At 49.7% G+C, this 23,755-nt stretch overlaps 2 protein-coding genes across 3 annotated transcripts; one reads left to right on the top strand and one right to left on the bottom strand.

Moving 5' to 3' along the window:
- Positions 1-549: 549 nt before the first annotated feature.
- eva1bb (eva-1 homolog Bb (C. elegans)) lies at positions 550-10,680 on the top strand. 2 transcript variants are annotated; one of them, XM_056582791.1, is made up of 4 exons: positions 550-637; positions 1,052-1,279; positions 5,919-6,077; positions 7,322-10,680. In XM_056582791.1, exons 3-4 carry the CDS (start codon positions 6,011-6,013, stop codon positions 7,789-7,791), a joined length of 537 nt encoding a protein of 178 aa, XP_056438766.1. In that variant the 5' UTR covers positions 550-637; positions 1,052-1,279; positions 5,919-6,010; the 3' UTR covers positions 7,792-10,680. The 2 variants fall into 2 exon arrangements, with proteins under 2 accessions (XP_056438766.1, XP_056438765.1); XM_056582790.1 differs by having other exon boundaries at positions 5,916-6,077.
- Positions 8,123-23,635, bottom strand: thrap3b (thyroid hormone receptor associated protein 3b). Its single transcript, XM_056582761.1, has 11 exons — positions 22,872-23,635; positions 19,604-19,764; positions 16,413-17,273; positions 15,497-16,177; positions 14,661-14,842; positions 14,348-14,459; positions 13,907-13,982; positions 12,756-12,931; positions 11,870-12,113; positions 11,429-11,599; positions 8,123-10,682 (listed from the first exon to the last, which is right to left on the bottom strand). The coding sequence occupies exons 2-11, from the start codon at positions 19,729-19,731 to the stop codon at positions 10,461-10,463; spliced, it is 2,853 nt and encodes a 950-aa protein (XP_056438736.1). The 5' UTR covers positions 19,732-19,764; positions 22,872-23,635; the 3' UTR covers positions 8,123-10,460.
- Between the last annotated feature and the right edge of the window lie 120 nt (positions 23,636-23,755).

Raw genomic sequence — 23,755 nt, 5'->3', positions numbered from 1 at the left:
GGGGGGGGGGGATAGAGAGAGAGAGAGAAAAGGGGGGGGGAGAGAGATAGAGAGAGAGGGGGGGGAGAGATAGAGAGAGAGAGGGGGGGGAGAGAGAGAGAGAGAGAGGGGGGGAGCAAGAGCGAGAGGGAGAGAGAGAGAGCGGTAGGGAGGGGGGAGTATTTACAGTATTTACTCTGGAGAGAGGTGGAGAGGGAAGAGTGGAAGGAAGAGGGAAAGAATCAGTTCACTGTCGACCAAGAGAGGCAGAGGAGAAAAGTTCAGTGTGGAAGGGAGGACGAGAGAGAGAGAGAGAGAGAGAGAGAGAGAGAGAGAGAGAGAGAGAGAGAGAGAGAGAGAGAGAGAGAGAGAGAGAGAGAGAGAAGTGCTCAGTGTCCAGAGAGATGGAAGACCGAGGGGGGAGAGAGAGTCAGAGGAACATTGCTCACTGGGGACCAAGAGAGGGAGGGAGGGAGGGAGGAAGATGGGGGAGATAGACGGGGGGGGGGGGGGGGGCTGGCAGGGAGGGGTCCAGCAGCAGAGGAAGTGAGGCGTTTGTTGTTTTCTCAATGTGAGTGGGACTCATCCTTTGTTTGTGCATCTATTTAGTGGACTTGAAAGGGCCACGTGCCAACACCCAGAGGAGAGCTTAGAGCAGGTTGGTCTGGGTGTGTGTGTGTGTGTGTGTGTGCGTGTGTGTGTGTGTGTGTGTGTGTGTGTGTGTGTGTGTGTGTGTGTGTGTGTGTGTGTGTGTGTGTGTGTGTGTGTGTGTGTGCGAGCGGAACTGCTAATAGTTATCTTCTGGCTCAGGAAACGCCTCCGTTTTAACGGGCGTCTCGCCCTCGTTCCTTCCCTGTATCACCGTCTCTCTCTCTCTCTCTTACTCACTTTACTCTCTCTCTTCCTCGCTTTTCCTCTCTCTCTCTCTCTCTCTCTCTCTCTCTCTCTCTCTCTCTCTTTCTCTCTCTGAGGAGAGGGAGTGGACCGGGGGAAGGAAACACACACACACACACACACACACACACACACACAAACTCTCTCTCTCACTCTCACTCTCTCTCCTCTCTGCCAGTCTCTCCACACAGCTCCACTGAGGTCCAGTGCTGACCAGAAGGTGGTGGAGACTCAGAGACACCAGACCTAGAGGAGGAGAAACAGCTCATGTACCCTCCTCTTCCACCGCAGTGATGAGGTCTTCCTCACTGGGGTGATTGACAGCTGATTATTGGACTTGCGGCTGGTTTCGGTGGATCAGTGAAGCTCTTGACAAGTAGCTGTGGAGAACTCTACTGTTGCTGGGGTGAGTGTTTCACTACTGTAGAGGTTTGGAATGAGCTTAGAAATAGCTTAGATTAGATAGGATGTTCTTTCTTTGTCCCAGACGAAGAATTTGGGAAAGATTACCATATTTATTTTTGGTCCATTCTGCATGGGGTACATTTATGACAACCAAGGAATACAGTTATTACGGTATGGTTAACCTTGCAATTGTATGTGCTTGGCACTTGTTGCTTCTAACAATCCTTATTTCTCTTTCTTTTAACAAATGTACTTATTGTAATTCTAAATGCCCTTAATTTAAATGAAGCGTCAAGCAGTAAAAAGGTCATGAGAAAAATATAAAATGTCACAGAAACGTAACTATGGTGGCTATAGAATATAGATCATCACGTACGCTGTGTAAAAAGACGACAGAAAAACGATGTTATTCAAAGAGAATGTAAAAGGTTGACTTGATATTCTCCCAATTTCCAAAAAACGTAACAATTATTCATAGCTGCAACAGCTGCTGAGATCCTTCACAACTGCAGTTTAACGGCAGTGTTCAGTAGCATAAGATTGTAAAGCATAATAGTAAAGCATGTAGAGACTGTGTAAATCAAAGAGCTGTCCACAGGGCCATTGTGTTAGTGTCTGGGTCTGTAGATGTGGTGAGATTACCAGCCAGTCAGCTGCTAAAGAAGTTACCCAAGCTTGTGATTGGCTCGTGTACAGCCTCCGGTGATGGAGAGGGGGGGTGAAGGGGGAGGGGGAGTTACTGTAAAACAAGCGTTGGGTTTTTTAACTGTCCCACATCCCCCCCTGCTTATTGGATTATCTAAACAGGAAGTGTGGAGGGGCTAGGGACAGGAAGGTGTTTTATGGGGCGACATAAACATCGCCAGCTGCTGCAGCCTCTGTGCGTGCTCCATGCATGTGAACCCGAGACGTGGACTCACTGGACTTTGTGTACTAAGTCTGAGTTTTAAAATGTCTCCCTGTGGAAGACTTATCTTCTCAGACCCAGACAGTGTCCATATCCCGCAAGAGGAGGTGTGCATGGGAGTTTTGTTATTTATATTCATCGGATTTGTGTTTTTTTTTCGGACAATGGGTTGCAAGCTGACGAAAGCAAGAAGCAATGACAGTGTAGCATAGGACCACAGGTGGGAATCGAACCTGCGGTCGCTCCATGGCGCACCACCCCGATGTATTAGGTTCTCGAACCATTCAGCCGGCGTCCGACTCCTGACACAGTATGTTGCGTTTCTTCGAACAGGCGTTGCACCGAACCACAATGATTTATAAAACTTAAGATATATAAAGCGTAGGTCTGGACGGCGGGCCAGGGAGGGACTGCCAGTAGCCGGGGCAAACAACATGTCATTAAAACGGAAAAGCCTGTTTCTTCTCACATAAACTGACCCCAAACAAGGCGGTGTACTCCACTGTTGAGGGCCTTGGGTAGCGAGCGTTCAGGACGCAGATGGAAACGTGCCGAATTTAACCAATAAGCAGACCACGGGAGTAGGAGAAGGGAGGAGAAAAAACACACTTGACATTGTTTCCCATGCGTCAGTGGACCGGGGCAAAGCCATGGTCACAACGCCGCCCACTCGCCACCAACACCAGCTCAGAATAAGGCCTGCGAGGGCCTGAATGGTTTGGGTGGAGAGTCATGCGGATAAGGATCTGGGGCCGTATTCACAAAGCATTTTATCTTACCGCTAGGAGTGCTCCTAACTCGCGCTAAAACATTTTACGTAGGAGTTTTTTCTTAAAAGTTATTCACAAAGCCGCTGAGACCTACTCTTACTAAGGATAAATCACAAAGAGTGAACTAAGAGTGACGCGCCGTTGCTATGGATTACGTCAATTCTCGTGCACGAGTTTAGAAGCGGTCAGTTCGGTGATTGGTTGTTCAGACGAGCCCACTGAATCACCGAAAAACAAGGAAATAGCCTAGGCTAGAAATGAATTCCTATTAAGTAGTTATAGTGCAGTTACCAGAATACACGCATGATGACAATTTTGTGCAGACCACGATAATGACGTTGTAGCCTGCACGCTCAAGAGAGAGAGAAAGCAAACAATAAAAATACGTACAATTTAAAAGAAAATAAATGTTATGAACTACCTAAGTGTTGACTGATTTGTGCCAAGGTGTTTACCTAAAATGTGTTTTCAAAGTGATCCCTAAATGCCTGTCCACTCGGTACCACACGGCCAAATTCCTTGTCATGTTGATCGCCATCATCATCATCATCATCATCGTCTGGCTGTGGAATGTTCCTCCGCTTGCAGAGGTTGTGTAGAATGGCACATACAGTGATTACTGTGCTTGCCCTCTCTGGGGGGAGGCGTATTTCGCCGTGGAGGACATGAAACCGACGTTTCATCTGCCCAATTCCTCTCTCCACAACATTAAAGTATAACATGTAAGTGATTACGCAGATTACGCTTAGTCCTATGCGTAAAACACATCGTATTGGCTCTTTGATGCCTTTTATTTGTTAAATCCATATTTATTATCGTTTACTGATTTCTTCCATATATGCTAGAGCACACAAACATACACGACCGGTTGTGGATTGAGGTAGGGTGTCTAGAGCCACGGTGTCTAGAGCCACGTCTTGCATGGATAGTCACTGTCACCCAGCAAGTGACACCCAACTGGTACATCTCAAAAAGCTGCCTCAGACCGCACACCATTAAAATGCGCGGATCATGGGTAGCTGAAGCTCCAGGCCACTTTGCATCAACATCCTGTAGGCCATGTTAAAATTTGCATCAAAAACAACCTGCGTGTTGATGGAATGCACTTTCTTCCTATTGACGAACACGTCCTCGTCTTTTGATGGCGCAATTATTTTTATGTGCGTCCCGTCAATAGCACCGACCACACCGGGCATACCTGCAAGTGCCATGAAGTTGGCTTTGATCCTGTGTAATTGTTGAATGTCCAAAGGAAAGTTTATGGCACGGCTGACTGATGGTTGCGATTTTTTTAAATCGTCGGCATTGCAAAGTTGCATTTCCCCTGTTGCTAAATAACGTAGTGTGGCCAAACATTTTATTTCGGGACTAATCGGATTATTCCTGTTAGTCGGGGATGTTAATGCATCGCGCACTACTCCACAACAAGTTTAATACCCTAACATTTCGTCTCGCAGGCATTTTACGATTCTTTGTGAATAGGTCTTACTGAGTTAGGAGTCCTCTTGAGGACTTTTAAGCTCTCCTAGACTTAGGTGCTACTTTTAGGCCTAAAATACTTTGTGAATTGCTCTTAGTGAAAAAAGTTAGGAGTCCTAAATTTAAGAGTGACACGCCCATTATTTTTAGGAGTTACTCCTAAATTCGCCAGTTAGGACCTACTTTTAGCCCTAAGATCCTTTGTGAATACGGCCCCTGGACAACAGAGGGAACAGGCCAAAGGGCCCGATCGCTCAGATTAGGGCGGACAGGGTTTGGGGGGGCGGGGGGGGTAAGCGAGTGATTCTCTAGTCCCTGGGGAGGACCAGTGTGGAAAGAACAACATTCTGGTCCCACGCACTGTTGTTGTTTCAGTGGCAGGAAAACAGTCCTTAGTGAGAGTGCGTGGAGCTCGACCGATCCTGGGATCTGACATGGCGGCCTCCCGCCTCCGTCACCCAAGCCCCCCCCACCCCCTGCCCGACCCCTCCAACTCTCAATCGGTGGAAAGCACTCCCCCGCGGCCCCGCAAAGTCAAAAGTGGCGAAACATCCGCTCTCGACATCCACCAAAGGCCCCAAGAGCACTCAACTCCCCCCCCTCCCCCCCCTTAAAACCCCCAAACGACAAACGCAATCATGTACATGATTGCGACCTCCATGACCCCGGCTACCGCTTGACTTCAAACCCCCCGAGTACGGGTTGTCGGATCGAATCCCACGCTGGTTAGGCTCGGAGTCTCTGAGGTTCCACATGTGCCATGTAACACAAGACATGATGTCAGACCCGCTCACCCGCGACGGCAGCAAAGGGTTCCCAGGCAGCCAGCGGAAATACCGTTCATCCAAACATGGCAATTAAACACAGCCGACCATGTCCTTCACGCACAGGGGTCCCCCACGCACTGCGGTGATACGCACAATTAGTCCTATTTATGTCGTCCTGGTCGTTTCGCCCATTCATTCGTTCTGATCGTTATATATGGTGCGTTGTTTTCATTGTTGTTCCGTCATGGCATGTGGCTCGATGTTGTCTGGGTCAATGCGCTCTTGAGCAACTCGTCCAGCTGCTACCACTCAGCCAGTTGTCTCTGTGGTCTGGCACAGTTGGCGCCTCCGTCGGTGTGCAAGTATGTGGGGTGAATGTTCACATAGGGTAGACTCTCTAGTGGTTAGGGTGTTGGACTGCCAACCAAAAGGGTTGAAGGTTCGAACCCCCATGTCTCAATAGTCTAACCCGTAGGCATCCTTGAGCAAGACGCCTCCTAACCGCTACCTGCTCACGTATAACGAGAACAGATATTCAATGTTTGTTGCTTTGGATGAAGGCATCAATTGTCAATCGTCATGCGAAATGTTAAGTCAGTAAAAGTGAAAGATTCAGGTTAAGTAAACGATTTTAAAAAGTGTTTCAAGTGACCCTAGTCACCGCAACATGTCTTCCATCTAAATAGGCTAACCTCTATTTATGCGTTTGTGCAGCAGTGATTTCCGGTTGGACCCCAGGAGCCAAGGGCTGCACGCCGTGAGCAGCTGCTTCCTGGAGACGTGATTGGGGTCTCCCGGGCAGGAAGAGCATGGAGCCCATCAAGAGAGACATGGAGCTGCTGAGCAACAGCATGGCCACCTACGCCCACATCCAGGGTAAGACACCCCCCACCTCCCCCCTAACAAGCTCGGTGTTTACTGCCTTACCCGGCCGTTAAACCTTTGAACATGCAGCCTGCCCTCCAGCACTCCTGGGGAATTCCAAGTCTGTTTCAGTCTCAGCTTCTCGTCATTCACACTCCCCTCTCTCACTCACTCTATATCTTGGTGTCACTCCCTCTCACTCAATCTATATCTTGGTGTCACCCTCTCTCACTCACCTTCTCTCAGTCAAGCTATATCTTGGTGTCAACCTCTCTCACTCACTCTATATCTTGGGGTCCCCCTCTCTCTCTCACTCTATATCTCGGTGTCCCCCCTCATTCACTCACTCTATATCTTGGTGTCCCCCCTCACTCACTCTATATCTTGTTGTCCCCCTCTCACTCAGGTTATACCTTGGTGTCACCCTCTCTCACAGTCTTATCTTGGTGTCACCCTCTCTCTCACTATATATCTTGGTGTCACCCTCTCTCACTCACTCTTTTTCTTGGTGTCACCCTCTCACTCTATATCTTGGCGTCACCCTCGCTCATACACTCTATCCCTCTCTCACCCTCCGATTCTCTATCTCACTCTAAATGTTTCACTTTCACCTCACAGCACCTGTACAGTTCATAATCGCTGAAACCTCAAATATCTAATCTACATGACATCGCCTCACCTTAAATTACATAGTGGGTTACCAAAACACCTTAAACATGACTTTGAACCAGTAAAAGAGAGTGAAGCAAGTATGACCACAGGCCAGAGACGCCAGCGAGCAGAAGGCTGAGTCGACCATAATCAGCGAATGGGCAGTGAGGCTTCTGTAGATAAGCTGCAGCTGGCACCATGAAGTCAGCACCACAGGTCCCACAAACAGGGACTCTTAAGGCCAAATTCTACTTCTGTGTCACACAGCCACAGTGGGTCTCTACGTCACCTGTGTAGCCAACAGGACGCCAATGTCATAGCTCATAGGTGACACGCACCTCTCTTTAAAGTAACGGATGGCCAGTTTTGGCTTTCCAGCTACGTTTTACACTTCATGTTTGATAGACAAGTTAAGGATGCACAGTATTTGCCAATTTGCATGACTTCTTCATAGTATGAACATCCCCTAGATGTCACGAACTTGGCCCTGAAATAGTTACTTTGGGCCTCCACACAAAACCATAAACCCACAAGCTACAGAGCAGGGACCGACGGTCGTCATGGTGACTGCATGTAACCGGACTTCCTCTCCCCTTCTCCCTCAGCCAACCCCGAGAGCTTCGCCCTGTACTTCATGATGGGCGTGTGCTTCGGCCTGCTCATGGCGCTCTGCCTCCTGGTGACGGGCATTGCCTGCCGCCCACGGCGCCCGGCCAAGGCGCCAACCTCCCCCGAGAGGCGGCGTCTCAAGGAGTCCAGCGAGGAGGACGGCGACGAGGACGACGACGAAGACGACGACGAAGACAGCATGGCAGACGACCGGACCCGCGAGCTGGTGGAGGTGGACGGTGGTTGCGAGATGCTCAAAGTGACAGTGGCGCCGGCGAGCGAGCACGGCAGCAGCCGCTCCAACGGGACGCTGAGGAGCGTCAACGTGTTCGCCTCGGCCGAGGAGCTGGAGAAGGCGCGCCGTCTGGAGGAGCGGGAACGCATCGTCCGCGAGATCTGGAGGAACGGCCAGCCGGACATACTGGCCACGGGCACTGGCACCATCGGACGGGTGCACTACCACTAGCGGGGGAGGCTAGGCCCAAAACCCGGCCTGGACCGCTGCCTTAAGGGGCCTACACACCGCCCAGACTCAAACCAACGGCCAACTGCCTTTATCCGACCACTCCATAGCCTCTCGTCTGACCCGTTCGGCAGAAAAGTTGCATTGAAACATACCGCAGTAGCGTGTTTGTTTGTTCGCATTTGCGCCTGATGCAATAAGTCTCCTTTACATCGGGGGGCGCTAGTCTCGTGGCAATAGTCCGCCCCTCCCACACGCCGCGCTGATTCGCTAGCAATCAGAGGCTCTGATTCTCAGACCTCAACGCTCCCAGACTTTGCAAGTTTAATCAGGCAAGACACCGTCCGTGCAGTTCAAAAAGCTTCCATCACAGCTGAACACACCGAACAGATTTGTTCCCGAACTCGTCCGAGTCACCCCAAACGTTTCAGATTGCCAACGGTTGGGCCAGTTTGTTCAATGCTTTAATGACTATTAAGCTACTATGGTTTCACTATAGAGGACCCTGACCTGTCGGGCGCTTTGTCGCACCATCTTGGACGAACTCACGTCTTCTTCTGTTCGTTTTTTGTTATTGATGCATACATGTGAATAACTTGTGATTTTTACACAACCACTCGTGCGATTAAAGTTTTGTATTTCACAAAAAACGAATGCCTTTACAAGTACAAGATACAAGCTACATGTCTTGATTCTAACGAGCCATACCACTCACACTGTAGGAGTCTTATCTCAGTAGTAAATACTTTCCTAAGTACCCCCCCACCACGTTATCATCGCCTTCCAGACAGTCACTTCCTGTGTTTTCTTTCCCACAATTCCCAGCAGTCTCGTCCTATTTTAGCTCTCGCCCGGCGCTCTCTCTCCCTGTCTCGGCTAACTGAAGAGCAGTTTGTTTCGCGCCCATGAAAGAGACCGTTTGTCCGCACAAGAGCAGATACCTCGACCGGCGTAAACTGTAGGTGCAACCACCCAATGCTGCCAGCAAGTTCCGTGAGTGGAAAACTGAGGTTCCGAATAGGTATCCCCACCATGTGAGACATTTTTTTCCCCCAGTCCTACTGGGCCGGGACGCATGAAGCGGTTGGTTGTTGGCGCTCCCGGGCTAGGCGGGTAACCTGTCACGTGTGGTAGCGCGTGGCCCAGGGCCGGTTGAATCAGCGCGTGTTTTGGGTGCCAGAGAAAACAAATCAGGGGACTGTTGACCCAGACGGTGACTAACGGGTCTCTCCTGATTGGCGGTATGTGCACCTGTGGGCGGTAACAACTATTCCATATTGGCCACCTAACCCTAACATTTAGAGATGGATATATATGCACAAAAAGATCGATAACAAAGATAGAGTTGGAAAGACAGACGCATATATAAAAGATTGTCTGAACACAAATAGTCAAATAAAAGATTTATTGAAAAGGACAAATAATTCAAAGATTAGGAAACGGTAAAAAAAAAAAAATACATTTCAGCTTCCAATTTGAAACAAAACCGATTCCATATATATGTGTTGCGTCAGTCCAGTCTAACAGGCTGCACGGACAGGCGCGTCGGACAACATGTTCTGCTACTCTGCTGCAGTCTCCCGTCGTTATATCTTCTCACAGCCGAGCATCGCTTCTTTCCCTCTTCCCAGGCCATAAATAACAAAAAAAGGGCACGATTTAACTGAACAGCAGCGTCGGTATGTTGCCAAAACTGAAGCGCAAACGTATATCTAAGTAATTATCATCGCTTCGTAAAAAAAAACAAATATTTTTGATCCTATCATAAAATGTGAACACAAAGGCCAGCTGCACCACCCTTAAGCAGTAACCGACACCTCTACAGCAAACCAAATGGCACGGTCACTAATCGTCTCCGAATTTAAAAGCAGGGTAGCATATCCACAATCAATGAGAACACGTCAAAATACAGATAAAAACACCCACGGGTGACGAGCGAAATGACAGAGTGGCAGCGCGTGGAGGGAGATTGAACTGAAGACCCGAGAAAACAACGGCGGGCGCGAATGGTGACTTTCTTTATGGATATCGTGGATATCGAATTCTGTATGTGTATTTATAATTGGTCCCGTGGAATAAACGCAATTAATTAACGTAATGATTCAACATTCCATGCAGTATACAGTTGAATTCATTAACCTAAATTAAAGTAAAAGTAAAACCCTTTGATCTTTCGCTGTTTGCCCGACCCCGTTCAGTTGGAGCGGTACAGAGGGTTAACAGCTAGCAGTACGGACTCCCTATTAAGGTCAACTCCATGTTAATCTAAGGCACAAATGCAATTTGCTACTCATGCGTTTCTCAGAAGACCTGTCCGTCTGTCTGTCTCGCCCACATTAACGGCCTCGCAAGGCGACCGACCAAAACGGGCCTCGATATCACATAAGACCCAGTGCTCGCTGACCATTTTAGGTCAATTAACTCCAATCTCTCCTTTTCCCGCTCCCATCTTCCCTCCTATTACAAAATTGCCGATACATTTATAACCAACTTTAAACCTTAAGAGAAAGATGAGAGGACTCGAAGTGCAACAAAAAAAAAAAACGACAAATCAAAATCCCCAAACGAATCTGTGATCATAAACAGCGCTCTGAGAGTGAGGAGGAGGTGACGCAGAGGAGGAGGAAGAGGAGGAGGAGACCCCCAGACAGCCTGGAGGTGGTGAAGACGCACTACTTGGGCGCGGCGGGCTCGGCCTTGCTCTCCTTGTGCTCCAGCTCCATGGTGTCGTCAGCCAGCTCCCCCTCTTCCCCGCCCTGGAACATGTCGTGGGTCCACTTGGGGCTGGCCCCGCCCTTGCGGTAGACGAAGCGGCCCCGGCGGGTGGGGAAGGGGCCCCCCCGCCCGCGGCCCCTGGTGTCCACCCAGCCCTTCTCGCCGTCGCGGTCGTCGTGCTGGAGGGAGACGGTGAGGTGGGGGGGGGGGGGAGAGGCGGACGGGAGGTTTAGCGAGAGCGGGGGCGGTGAGGAAGGGCTTTGGCATTAAGTGATGAAGGACGCGGTTATCGGCGGCGTTGACATAGAAGGGTGATACAAGTGAATGCATGAGGGGATACCTTCAGTAGCTTAAAGGTTAAAGGGGTGACATCATTCCACCAGGTGGCCGTTTGACCAGCCATTACACGCCGTTTGAATGGGTAGACCAGCAACGTTTGCTACAGTCCACTATGGAGGCTGGTAGACTGATCTATCCCAGCATACATCTAGGTTGACACGCCCACCAATGATGTCACTAAGGCATAGGGAAGGGCAGATTTTCAAACGGCTTGTAATGGCGGATCGCACTTGCACCTTGCGGCATGATATGACCCCTTTAAAGTTATGGAAATCAAGTTTTGAATCATTCAGAAAGATTTACGTCATATCATTTGCAATGCTTTCTGAACCGCACGTTTGTATAACAACTCACCAGCTCCACAGACTCACCAGGACACATTTCCAGTGATCAGAAATCAATCAACAACGCTCAATACTGAGCCTCGCCTTTTGAGAAGGGATTCTGGGATTTGTAGTTTTCTAAAAGAAATCATCTTCTGCTTCACCACTTCGACTGATTGGGTATTTGCTATAAGATTACATCACATTCAATTAAAGGAAGTCTATGAATTAATGAAATGAACGGGGATGTTTCGGGGACTGACCAGGTAGTACTTCCGGCTCTTCGGGGTGTACTCGGGGTCCCACTCCTCGTCGGGGGGTCTCACCGGGGGGTTCATGTTGTTGGCCGGGTTACCGTTGCTGCTGCTGTTGTTGTTGTTGTTGTTGCCTGGGTAACCACCCCGGTTCCAACCCCTCCCCCGGACCCTGGGAAACTGAAACATCCCAAAAAAAAAAAAAAAAAAACGGTTGGGTTACTCGAATAAACAAACATAGGATGAATTTTTCACTTTCAAATCCAACGTGCAAAAATATAGATTTTGAATCTTAATGTGATCCCAGCTGAAGGACTTTAGGAGCCAGGGGTCAACAGAAAGGATCGTCTGTACAGGGAGAGACGGTCTGAGCTGGTGGAGGAACCGGCCCCCAGTCTCAGTCGGGTCACACGGTGTGGTTTAGGGGCGCCGGGGGGGGGGGTCACTTACAAAGCCACGTCCCCTTCCCCGGTCCATGTTGTGGCCCTCGTAGTCACGGGGGCCCCGGTCCATGGGGCCGGCGTAGTCCCGCGGAGGGTAGCGGCCGTGGCCGTAGCCCTCCTCCATGTGGTCCCCCGGGGCCCCGGGCGGCTCCCCCCCGTAGTCCTTCCCCCTGAAGGGAGGGGGGTACGGGGAGGGGGAGGAGGAGGAGGAGGAGGAAGAGGGAGAGCGGTCCCGCTTCTTCTTGCTCTTCCTGCGGGCGGGGGGGGGAGATGGATGTTTAGAGGAGGTACAGCGCCGACCGATGGCAGAGCTAGAACACTACGGGGACACCGATGGAGTCTAGTGTGGGGGGGCGGGGGTCCCAACCTGGGGGTCCCCTGAAATACATACAGCGTCTCAGAAGATGACTGAAATAAGCTGAAATGGATTTTTAATTATCCATTTTAACATCCAAGTCTCTTAGACCTCCTGTATATACGAACCAATGATTATTTATAACTACGAGGAAAATACCCTTCAGGCATGCTAGAGCAAGACGCACTTAGCAACTCCCTGGTCATTAATGACCAGGGAGTCAGTACTGCAGTGAATATTAAATCCACCGCAAATCGCTTTGGGTGTAGTGCCCAATAATTGTTGAAACGTGCCCGATAACAGTTCCCGATAATTGTTGAAATGTGCCCGATAACAGTTCCCGATAATTGTTGAAACGTGCCCGATAACATTTCCCGATAATTGTTGAAATGTGCCCGGTAATTTATAAAAAGTGCCAGATTAAAGTGTGCGATAATTGAGTAAAAACCAATGAGTAATAACATGGATGCATCCAGAGGCGGTGAAGGCCTCGGAGGTCCTCCACCGCCCGGTGAGGACGTAAAGCGTGGCTGCTCACTTGGACTTCTTGTGGTGCTTTCCAGCTTTCTCAGAGGAGCGCTCCCTGCTGGGTCCGCGGGAACCCCCGGAGCTCTTGGCCCCGTCCCGCTTGGACTCCTTCCCAGCGAACCTCTTGCGCCTCTCAATATCCAGACGCAGGTCCATCACGTCACCTTTGACCTTTTTACTAGGGTCCTGCGGAGAGAGACCGCCGACGGACAGGTTAGCCAAACGCTACACGAGATAGATTGAGCAAATAATTTACATTTTGCGTTAATAATTCTTAGTTTGCCTGGTAGGGGGGTTGTAATATGTGGAGTGTGTGCCGTTCATGGGAGAAGGTGTATCAAACTGGGTTTCTGTTACAAGAGATGCAGGATGTACAATCTAAAGTGGTGTGATACTCCCTCTGCTGGTGATGTTGAAAAATACAGTTTTAAAATCACTGATCACATGTTTTAGCGTGAGTAGTTCCAGTACTGCCATTAGTATTCAATCATCAAAAATAAAACTTAACACTAACAAAACCTATATATACACACACAAAAAGGTGCACCTCAATAAATAAAAATATTGTGGAAAGGTTCATTCATTTTAATAATTCATTTTTAAATGGAAGTGAATTCACTTTTCCACAATATTCGAATTGATTGAGATGCACCTGTATATATATATATATATATATATATATATATATATATATATATATTCACATTCCTCACATCTCCATCCAGCCATTCAGAAGAGGCCAGAGCGAGAAGCATGCACAGAGCAGTTTCATAACAGACACGTGAATCACATTGGGTCAGTGGTAGCTTTTTTTTTTGGGTGGATTATCGGAGGAAATACTTACAAGGTAAAGGCATTGATAATGGTTTCCGTGAGGACTCTGGATCTTAAGTCACCTCCTGACAGCCTTTGCTTGGGGCTCGTATGTACCCAATCAATAACCATATTGTCATAGGCCTGGACTCGCTCAGCGCGTTACACAATACGCAATTGGGGCGCTTTTTCAACTTAGACTTTTATGCATCCTTTGAAAGAAAAGCACATAGCTGAACACTGCTGCTTTGCACGAGGCTCAAGATTGACCTTGAGCTTTTGTTTTTTTGGCTTTGTTTCTCCAAAAAAAGAAGAGGTGAAATGTTTGGTTATTAAAGACTGGGTCACCTTGTAGCTGGTCTCCTCCACATCCTCAAACAGGTGAGAGTGTCTCTTAAAGGCACTGGGAGAGAGATCGATTCTCCTGGAGGGGGGAAAGGAGACAGGGTTTATTAGGTGGGGCTATTAGAGACGCTGTGAGTATCCATACAACTGTAGAATAAAGATGCTTTGTGCCCTTTGTGATGCGTTAAATCTGTACATGAATATAATGTACAATACTAAATATAAAGTTTTTACTATATACACACACAATAACACACCCAATGATTAAACAGGATATTTAAAAAAATACTGTACTCATGTTTACTAATGCAGTTTTTCTTTTATATCTTTGATGTATAAAACTAGGCTGCCAACTTTTACATGACCTACTTCAAACATAGCAAGATACCGTGAGCACACGCTGAACGCGTGAGGTCAGATCCCCGTACGACGGCGGGACGCTACCTGTGGATCTCGGGGCTTTTCCTTGGCTTCATCATTTCTACCTCGGCCGCTTTCCTTTGGTAGACGGCAAACCTCTCGCTCAGACTCATGTCCGAGGAGCGGAAGTGTTGGGCTGCACCAAACCAGAGACAGAAACACAAGAGTTGAACATCCCCAGAAGGCCCCCGAAAACACGGATAAAATATAAATGAAATAGCAGTGGAGCGATTTTAGTCCCGTCGTGCGGCTTTGCATCGTGTCACGGACAGACCTGCCCGCTCTACGCCCTGCCGTGGCCGCGGTGCGCGCCCAGCTCCCCCACGCCTCACTGTACCTTTGATGTAGTGCACGATAGTGACAATGTGCTGAGCGAACAGATCCGAGGGGCTCTGGCGCAGCTGAGCCAGCTGCATCTGGTTGAACACCGAGCGGAACTCAGAGTCCTTCTTGGGGGGTGCGATGGCGGCGGCGGCGGTCAGCTCTCTGGAGGCACGCCTCTCGATGGGCAGAGAGGTGCTGGGGACGGGGCGGGGGGGGGAGACACAGAGCAGGAGAGAGAAATACGGAGAGAAAGGCATGGGAGTTATAATAGTGTTGAGAGAGGGTTATATAAATAAAGAGAGCGATGGGAAAGAGTTAGGGAGCGAAAGTGCAACGTAAATAAAGAACGATAGGGATGAGTTATCTAAAGAGACATGGATGAGTGGTACAGAGAGAGACATGGATGAGTGGTACAGAGAGACATGGATGAGTGGTACAGAGAGAGACATGGACGAGTGGTACAGAGAGAGACATGGATGAGTGGTACAGAGAGAGACATGGATGAGTGGTACAGAGAGAGACATGGATGAGTGGTACAGAGAGAGACATGGATGAGTGGTACAGAGAGAGACACGGATGAGTGGTACAGAGAGAGACATGGATGAGTGGTACAGAGAGACATGGATGAGTGGTACAGAGAGACATGGATGAGTGGTACAGAGAGAGACATGGATGAGTGGTACAGAGAGAGACATGGATGAGTGGTACAGAGAGTGACATGGATGAGTGGTACAGAGAGAGACATGGCTGCAGGAGACAGATCCATAAAGTGAGAGAAGAAGAGGTAAGAACTAATGGAATGGGTGTCGGGTGTCAGTCCAGGGGGGGTCGCCGCGGCGTTGCACGTACCCGGGCATCTCGTCCATGGCGGACATCTTCTGCTCAAAGTCGGCGCGGGTGATGGACATGCGCGAGGCCGGGGAGCCGTCGCGGGCCGCCATGGCGGCGGGGAACAGGGGCCGGTCCCGCTCCTGGCTCTTGGAGCCCCGGTGCAGCGGGGGCGGCAGCGGCATGGGCGACGGGCTCCGCCGGTTCTTCTCCCTCTCCTTCTCCTTCTTCTCCTTCTTCTTGGCCTTCTCCTCCTTCTTGTGCTTGCGGCTGCGGTACACGCTCTCCTCCGGCTCCGCCTCGCCTCCCGCTGCGGCCGCCGCCGCCGCCGCCGCGGCAGCAGCCTCCCTGCGGCTCTTCTCCTTGGCGGGCAGGGGGTAGGAGGTGGGGTAGCCCGTCTCCTCCTCCCACTTGCCGAACATCTCCCGCGTCGAGAGCGCGCTCTGGGGCTTGGCTCCGCCGCCGCCGCCGCCGCCGGCGAGTCCCTCGCCGCTGTCCTTCATGCCGTGGGCCTTCAGGAACTCCTCCTCGCCCGCCGCGAAGAAGGGCAGCACCTTCTCCTCCTTGGCCTCCCTGAAGGAGGCGCCGGAGGCCGGCAGGCTGTAGGCGGAGCCCGCCTTACTGCTGCTGCTGCTGCTCTTCTCCGGGTCGCGCTCCTGCCGGTCCAGATCCTTGTCCGCAGACTTGTTCTCCGCCAGGAACCTACAGAGGAAGAGGGAACGCCCTTATTAGGAAGGTTGTATGACTAGGTCGCTACTAACTTTAATACATTGATCCCAAAGAAAAGACTATCAATACGTTGAAGTCCAATAAATGAACGTTCTGGTTCCTTCAGCAGGGGGACCCCACAGAACCCTACAGCAGGGGGACCCCACAGAACCCTACAGCAGGGGGACCCCACAGAACCCTACGGCAGGGGGACCCGACAGAACCCTACTTTTTGAACGCGGAGGTGATCCCCGTCTTGTCGCCGGCCTTGGGGTCCTCCTTGGAGAAGAAGCCGAACCCTCCGAAGGTGGCCGTCTGCCCCGCCCTGGGGGGGCTCTTGGACGTGTCCTTGGGGGGCGGGTCGTCTCCGACGGTCCTCCACAGGGGTCCCTTGCTCCCGGAGCCGCCCGCGTCCTCCTTGGCGCCGGCCGCCTTGGGGCTGGTGTCGTAGTCGATCCACTTCCCCCCGGCCACCTTCTCTATGGAGCTGCCGTCGGGCCGCTCCTGGCTCTTCTCCCGGGCTTCGGGCGGGCCGTCCCCGGCCTTCTCCTTGGGCTCCTTGGCGCCGGGCTTCCCCTTGGTGCCGCCCTTGCGGTGGCGGGGGGAGGGCGAGCGCGAGCGCGACGAGTAGCTGGAGCGCCGCGAGTGCCGGGAGTGCGCCGACGACGAGCGGTCCGAGTAGCGGGAACGGCTGCGGCTTCCCGAGCGCTTCCGGGGCGTGCGGGAGCGGCCCCGCCGGGGGCTGTGGGGCTGGGGGGGGTGGTTGTGGTGGTGGTGGTGGTCTTGGTCGTGCCAGCCCCCTCCCCCTCCGCCGCCGCCGCCGCCCCTTCCCCCTCCACGACCTCCTCCTCCTCCTCCTCCTCCTCCGCCGCCGTCGTCCTGCCAGTTGTTGGCCCGGTAGCCGTAGTTGTTGCCGCCGCGGTTCTGGTAGCGCCCGCGGGGGTAGTAGCCGCGGTTCCTGCCCCGGTACTGGAAGGGCCTGCGGTAGCCCCGGTTGTACCCCCGGTAGTTGCCCCGGTTGTTCTGGTAGTCCCGGCTGGGGTAGTTCCTGTGGGGAGAGTGGGACCGGGAGCGGGACCGGGAACGGGAACTGGAGAGAGAGAGAGAGGGGGAGGGAGGGAGGGAGGGAGGGGGAGAGAGACAGAGAGAGAGACGGGGGAGGGAGGGAGGGAGACAGAGACAGAAAGAAACAGAGATAGAGAGACAGAGAGAGAGACAGAGCCAGAGAGCCACACAGAGAGAGAGAGAGAGAGAGAGAGATAGAGAGACAGAGACAGAGACAGAGACAGAGACAGCGAGAGCAAGAGAGAGAGACAGAAAGAAACAGAGATAGAGAGCCAGAGCGAGAGCAGGAAAAACAGGAAGAAATTAATTAGTTTACTACTAGTAATGTTTGCCAAGTACACCTTTGGAAGAACCTTTAATCCAAAGCCAATATTTTAAATCAACACAAAGCTAAACCGTTAACTAGGTAGTTAAACAGCCGATGATGATATATTAGTCATCTAGGAGGGAAGACCCAAGGAGCAGGATGGTTTGTACTGTCCAACTACAACTAATATAAAACAATAAATCAACTGCTGCCTTTCAAAATGGCTGGCTAGCATATAGTACTACCAGAGCAAGCTCACACCTTCATCTAGTCTACAAACCACTTGCACTAGCATGGAGGCTAGCAATACAGTATCAAAGTCAATCAACAGTAAAAACTAAACCATACATTTAATATCTCAAATGAGGCCAATCTAATTCTAGACCTACAAACATTTGAGGCTTGCATGTTAGTGACTGGTGCCAGCAGGGGGCGACACTGCAGGATGGAAGAACATTTAACACGGCCATGATCTGATCACACTCATTCTCACTATACCCTGTGTTATAGGTAGGTCATATGCAAAGAACACACATGTACTTCATATGTGTAGAGAACACTAAGGAGGTTATAAAGATAAACATTCAAGGGAGTAACTATGCACTCTTTAAAGTTAGTCAATATTTGTTCAATGAAACTTCAGTTACTACTTGGGTTTTGAGAGCTGAAAGTTCAAATAACATGAATAAATATTGATATAGTACTAATGACGCAAATAGCTACGGGACTATATCAATAAGGGGTCGACTAGAACAATGCAATTCATGTGAAGAAGACTAGCAGACAAAGTTTCACTGACACATAACACACTGAAAGACCACACCACAAATGAGACAACTAGTAAAAACCAAAACAAGCCATATAACTAAAACCATCGTAATACTTAGGACTGACTAACAGTGCCTCACTGACTCCACTTTGCATGTAAAACAGCAAGCAAATCCATAGAGAGCTAGGCTCATGCAAATTCTGCTTTTAGTATAACCAAAGCACCGTGATACTGACGCGCAAGGCAGTGGGGTTGATATTTAAATGAGCGATTGCTCAGCTTACCTCTTCTGACTCCTCATGACGATTATTGAACTCACTTTACCCGCGTCAGTAAAGAGCATAGCACGCTAGCGGGGCTGTTCCCATTGATATGCTAGGTGGGCCTAGGCAGACAATCAGATCCGGCCCGGTACAGCTACCCTCGCTGCCCTTTGACCAAGTAATCAATGACCTGCTGTGGAGTCCTCAAACAAACCACCACCCTTCTGTCAGCCTACGTTCACGGGGGACAGGCCTATGGCAGAGAGGGCGGCTTGAGGCCCCTGGATCCCAGCCTAAAAACACAACCGGGAGCGCACGGCACCACAGCTACAAATCCACGGCCACGGTGTGTGGCGACGAGACCGAAATAAAACAACTGCAACCGACGAAACCTAATATTGAGCTCCGTAATCTCCCGCGGATCCCTTGTCGGACAGCCCTTCAGCATCAGTGGTGGAGTGAAAGGACTGACGCCAAGCTTCAGTTTCAAAATAGTAATTGTACTCCCAACTGAATAACCGCACCGAGTCGTGTTCTCGTCAGCGTGAACTGGCTTCAGGGCACATCCGGCTTCCGCGAGACGGAGGTCTCGTCGAGGGAAACAGGTTAGCGTGTAACAACACACAGGAGGAGGAATGTGGTTTGGTCTACGATTGGCTGACGGCAAATGTAAACGCCTGCCGGCCCCGCCCTCTGCGAGCTTCACCAAGCGGGGCGTGGGAACAGTGGTTAAGGTGAGGAACGCCCTTTTCAACGTGTAGTCCTCAAACCCACAAGAGCACCACAAAGAGACGTGGCGGAAGTCGAGTTTCATTACTAAGCAGGAGTTCTGTATTAGGTTTCACATCCTTCTATTCGTCGAATAGACGAATAGATTGAATTGGTGACCATCGCCATGGTGATGAGCCTACAATGGTGAATTTCACGGTGAAACACTGAACTCTGTTTGACCGCAGTGATAGGGCACTGGTCCAGAGAGGATGGTTTAAAAACACGGAGGAGGTGGTCTGGTTTACCTGTAGCGACGCTTCCTGGACCTGGAGCGAGAGCGGCTTCGGGAATGGGACCGGGAGTAAGACCTGGACCTGGAGCGGGTCCGGGATCTGGTGCGAGACCGCGGTGGGGAATCTGGTGCCTTGGACATCTCTGTGGCCGTCTTTGTTTGAGTTAGTGGTCCCTGAAAATACACAAGAGAATCTGGGATGACGTTCATCTTTTTGATTTTTTGAAGCGAGTTACAAGTCAGGCTGAGTGAGAACTATCGAAGCATATGAACAAAATGAGTGTGGCTTCGTTTATTCAAGGTTTGCATGAATATTATTGTTTTTTTAATAGCATCAAAGTTACACAAGAGAGCTGATATAGCACCTAGAATAAACTGCAGCTCAAACTCTTTATTATTTGCGTGCATGCAACATCCGAAGTCATGGTGGTCACGAAACAGAGAAACACATTGTTAGTCTCAGCCCAACACCATTTTCGAGACACATCACAGGGGAAGTAAGCAGCTGTTCTCCAAAAAGTGCGCACACAATGTCCCCGGGGTCCAGCAGCATCACCGGCCCTAATCGGGGCTCTATGTTTCCAGAGCCGAAAAGACAGCCTGGGTCTGGGAGAATGCCTGCAACGCCTGGAACCCTTTCAGCGAGATCCCTTCACCTCAGCCTCATGATACTCTGGCCAACAGCCCCTCTGAACACCCCCTCTACGACCTTCATGGGAGCGCCAGTGGAGATGGGGGGGGGGGGGGGGGGGATAAAGATGACTCCTTTATAATGGAACTTATTTACAGCATGGGGGGGGGGTGCCCTCGGGGTAAAGGGCTCTTAAATAGAGCAATTACCCCAAGGACAGCTGTAGCCATCCCTGCAGTAGATAGGATCAACAACGCAAGACTCACCCTGCAGCCGGAGGGGAACGGAGAAAGATCCTCCTTAAGGAGAAGGCCAACTAGGTCGCACAGTGCTCTGGCAATAACAAGGGACTCAGATTACGGTTTACCCTTTAGTCCCCCAAATGATAAAAAAACAATAAAAACAATCCAAAAGATGGTAGAGTGACACAGACCGGCTAAGGATGAGTGCCTGGTAGTGTAAGACCCCATGAAGAAAGCAACAATAAGATGGCGTAGTCATATCCCACTAAAGATCTCGGTTAGACAGAGATTATGAAAAAAAGGGACCACCAAATCCTGCCCCAGGTTTGGCGTAGCCAGGAATCCAGCTCTGCTTTCGTTCTGCGCTGCAGTAAGCCGTGCAGCTGTTGGTTGGATGGTAGCATCCACCCTCTCGACAGAATCCTTAATCAATTATGATAACCGTATTACTGCATGAATAATGCTCCCAGCTCCTTAGAAACTCAGCTGAATACGTGCTTTTCTGAAGGTCTGATGAGCGCAACACAAGATAGGAACGTGTGTGAATTTGTGAATGGGCCAAGTATACCTCAGAGGAAAGGGGTTGGGCAGCAACAGATAAAATCATCCAGTCCGACCCCATAAATGTGTGATATAGGTCAAAAATAGTATCCAGACCCCCATGTACAGTCTACCTGTAGACATCCTACAAGATACCCTAACTGTCCCTACATGCTCCTCATTGCCCTGCATCGGAATTAACTGCGTGTAGCTCCGGGAAAGGCATATTCTGGTGACTAAAGCGTCAAATTCATGGCTGAGAAATTACAACATGCACAGCCCAGAGAAGGACAAGGAGTGTGTCACAGTTCACGGACCTCCTCCCCGCTGAAGGACCCTTGAGACCTTCAGAGCGGTGGGGTGGAACCATGCGTGGCTGAGGACACCACCGGAGTGTCATCAGGTCGAGAGGCTGCTGCTACGGCTACCTGGATTGTCCATTCAGCTGCTAACCAAACAACAACTGTTGATCCTCAACTCCACAACCGACTGCAGACTAAGGGCCCCTACACCAAAGGGCGTCTTTACAGAGTGACTTAGAAACCCACTATCAGCATCTCATGTAGATGACTGCAATCGACAGGAGAGGATCTGTAGCTCGGCACTCAGGGAGCTTATCTCGACTGGTTGGGCTTGGTTGAGCACGAGCAACTCTCAAAGCGGAAAACCGACTTTGTTGAAACATGACTGTCAGCAAATGTGGTCACCTGCATGACAGCCCATCAGTCTTGATTTGATGAAAAGGCACACGAGTATTGCAGGCAGGCTTTAGATTTTTTTTGGGCCTCATGGCATAATTGTTTGAGTCTTGTTTTAAGGTTAAGCTTGCATTAAGCATCAAAAATGCCTTACGACTTAGGCAGATATTAATATGGAATGAAAAACAACACACAGATTGGCTTAGGATATGGCCAATGGGGCACAGTGAATCAGAAGCGTTGGGAGAGTAGTTAGGTTACATATGAGAATTTGGCCTAAATATGACTTTAATATGGCATTAATTTGTAACCATGATACCTTTAATTGATTTCATATAAACAGGTTAACACACCACAGGCTAAAGTTAAACCAACTGTATTCTCAAATGCCTAACTTGAACAAACAGACCCATCAAATCAAATAGGATAGGATTCCCGTAAGCCCAGAAAGAGATAAGGTAAACACACTGCATTTGCCCTTTAGCAGAACATATGCCCACCCACATGATAGGAGTAAAGGGCAACTGGATGATAGTTTACAAATATACAACTCAAACCTAGTCATTCAGAATGCTTAATTACATGTCGAGGGTGTGAAGTTGAACCAGTGCCTGATTTGACTGATACCAATTCATCAAATGATTAACGTTTTGATTAAATGAATAATCATCCACGAGTGTTAACTCGAAGACACACTGCGATAGACCGAAACTGGCCTCCACAGCTAAAAAACAAAGCTATAAACCATAACAATAAAGCCAACGAATGAACATCTACTACATCACACACAACTTTATTTATGAAACTGGCTTGAGTCATCTTCACATCATGCAGCCCAGTGCCAACCACCAACATGGTTATAAAAACAAGCATGTTGGCGCATCCGAACCCCGAACTGCCCGTCAATCAAGAGGAGACCCGACCACGAGACCGACCTCCCCTGAGCACGAGACAAGACACACAATAAAAGCAACACTCGGGTCCGCTGAGGATCCGTGTTATCCGCATGGTGCAGTCCCCAGCACATAGCCCTCTAGCCACACACACACACTCTCTCTCACACACTAAATAACACGCCAAGTCATTCGCTTACATTATTGGATTGCCGTTGAACGCCGTATACTGTTAGTATTGACCCGGGCCATACTCGTTGAATGAAGCAGAACTTACCTTTTTGTGTAACACCGCAGACTCTCTCCCTCTGTCCGTGTTGACTCTGATCAGTGCCTTGCTCAAAGTGAGGCTACCGCCGAAGCTTAGCCGCTTGTAGCTTCCTGGTTGTGCAGGCTGATCCTGCGACCGTCGGCCCCCACGGTTAGCGCACTAACTAGCTGCTAGCTAGCTAGCGGTGGATATGTATTTTGTTAACCACTGGGAACGAGATTAACCCCGTTGGTTGTAGGGTGAAGCTCCGCAGTTTTAGACGATGCGAGTGTTAGCGACCGTAAAAACGTTTCATTTTCTATGTGCTGTCGCTCGATACTACGACTAGCAACCGCCTCCTCGAGTGCGCTGAGTGGAAGTCTCGCGAGACATGGCGAGGACACGAGATGAATAGCAAAGTCAATTTCCTTACGTTTTGTATGAAAATTACCTAAAGTCATATTTTATCTCATAAATGTCACTCAATGACAGTAAATACACTGCAAACTATGCTATTTGCCCTTGAAGCCAATGGCAAAAGTCTGACTTTTTATTTATATTTATGTTTTATTTTTTAAAGAAATCTCCTGGAAATTTGGACAATAAAGAAAACACAAACGAAAGTAGTCTATCTGATTGGGCCTTTCATTGATTGTACCCAAGGCTACATGTTTTTGTAATGGCATACTTTCGTCATTTGTTTGTGCCTTTCGCCCATGGTAACCCAACCACCGTTTCCTCAACACCAGTTAGTAGGTGAGGGGTATTTATGCTGCACTATTTCCGTCTCTAACAACATCATAATAATAATAATAATACATTTAATTTAGAGGCGCCTTTCAAAACACCCAAGGTCACCTTACAGAGCATATAGTCATCATAAATTTTTTAAAAAACAAGACATTGTGGAA

The sequence above is a fragment of the Gadus chalcogrammus genome, chromosome 22 (assembly GCF_026213295.1).
Source record: "Gadus chalcogrammus isolate NIFS_2021 chromosome 22, NIFS_Gcha_1.0, whole genome shotgun sequence".
NCBI lineage: Eukaryota > Metazoa > Chordata > Actinopteri > Gadiformes > Gadidae > Gadus > Gadus chalcogrammus.
Note: the sequence above shows the minus strand (reverse complement) of the source record. Positions and strands in the feature narration are given on the sequence as shown.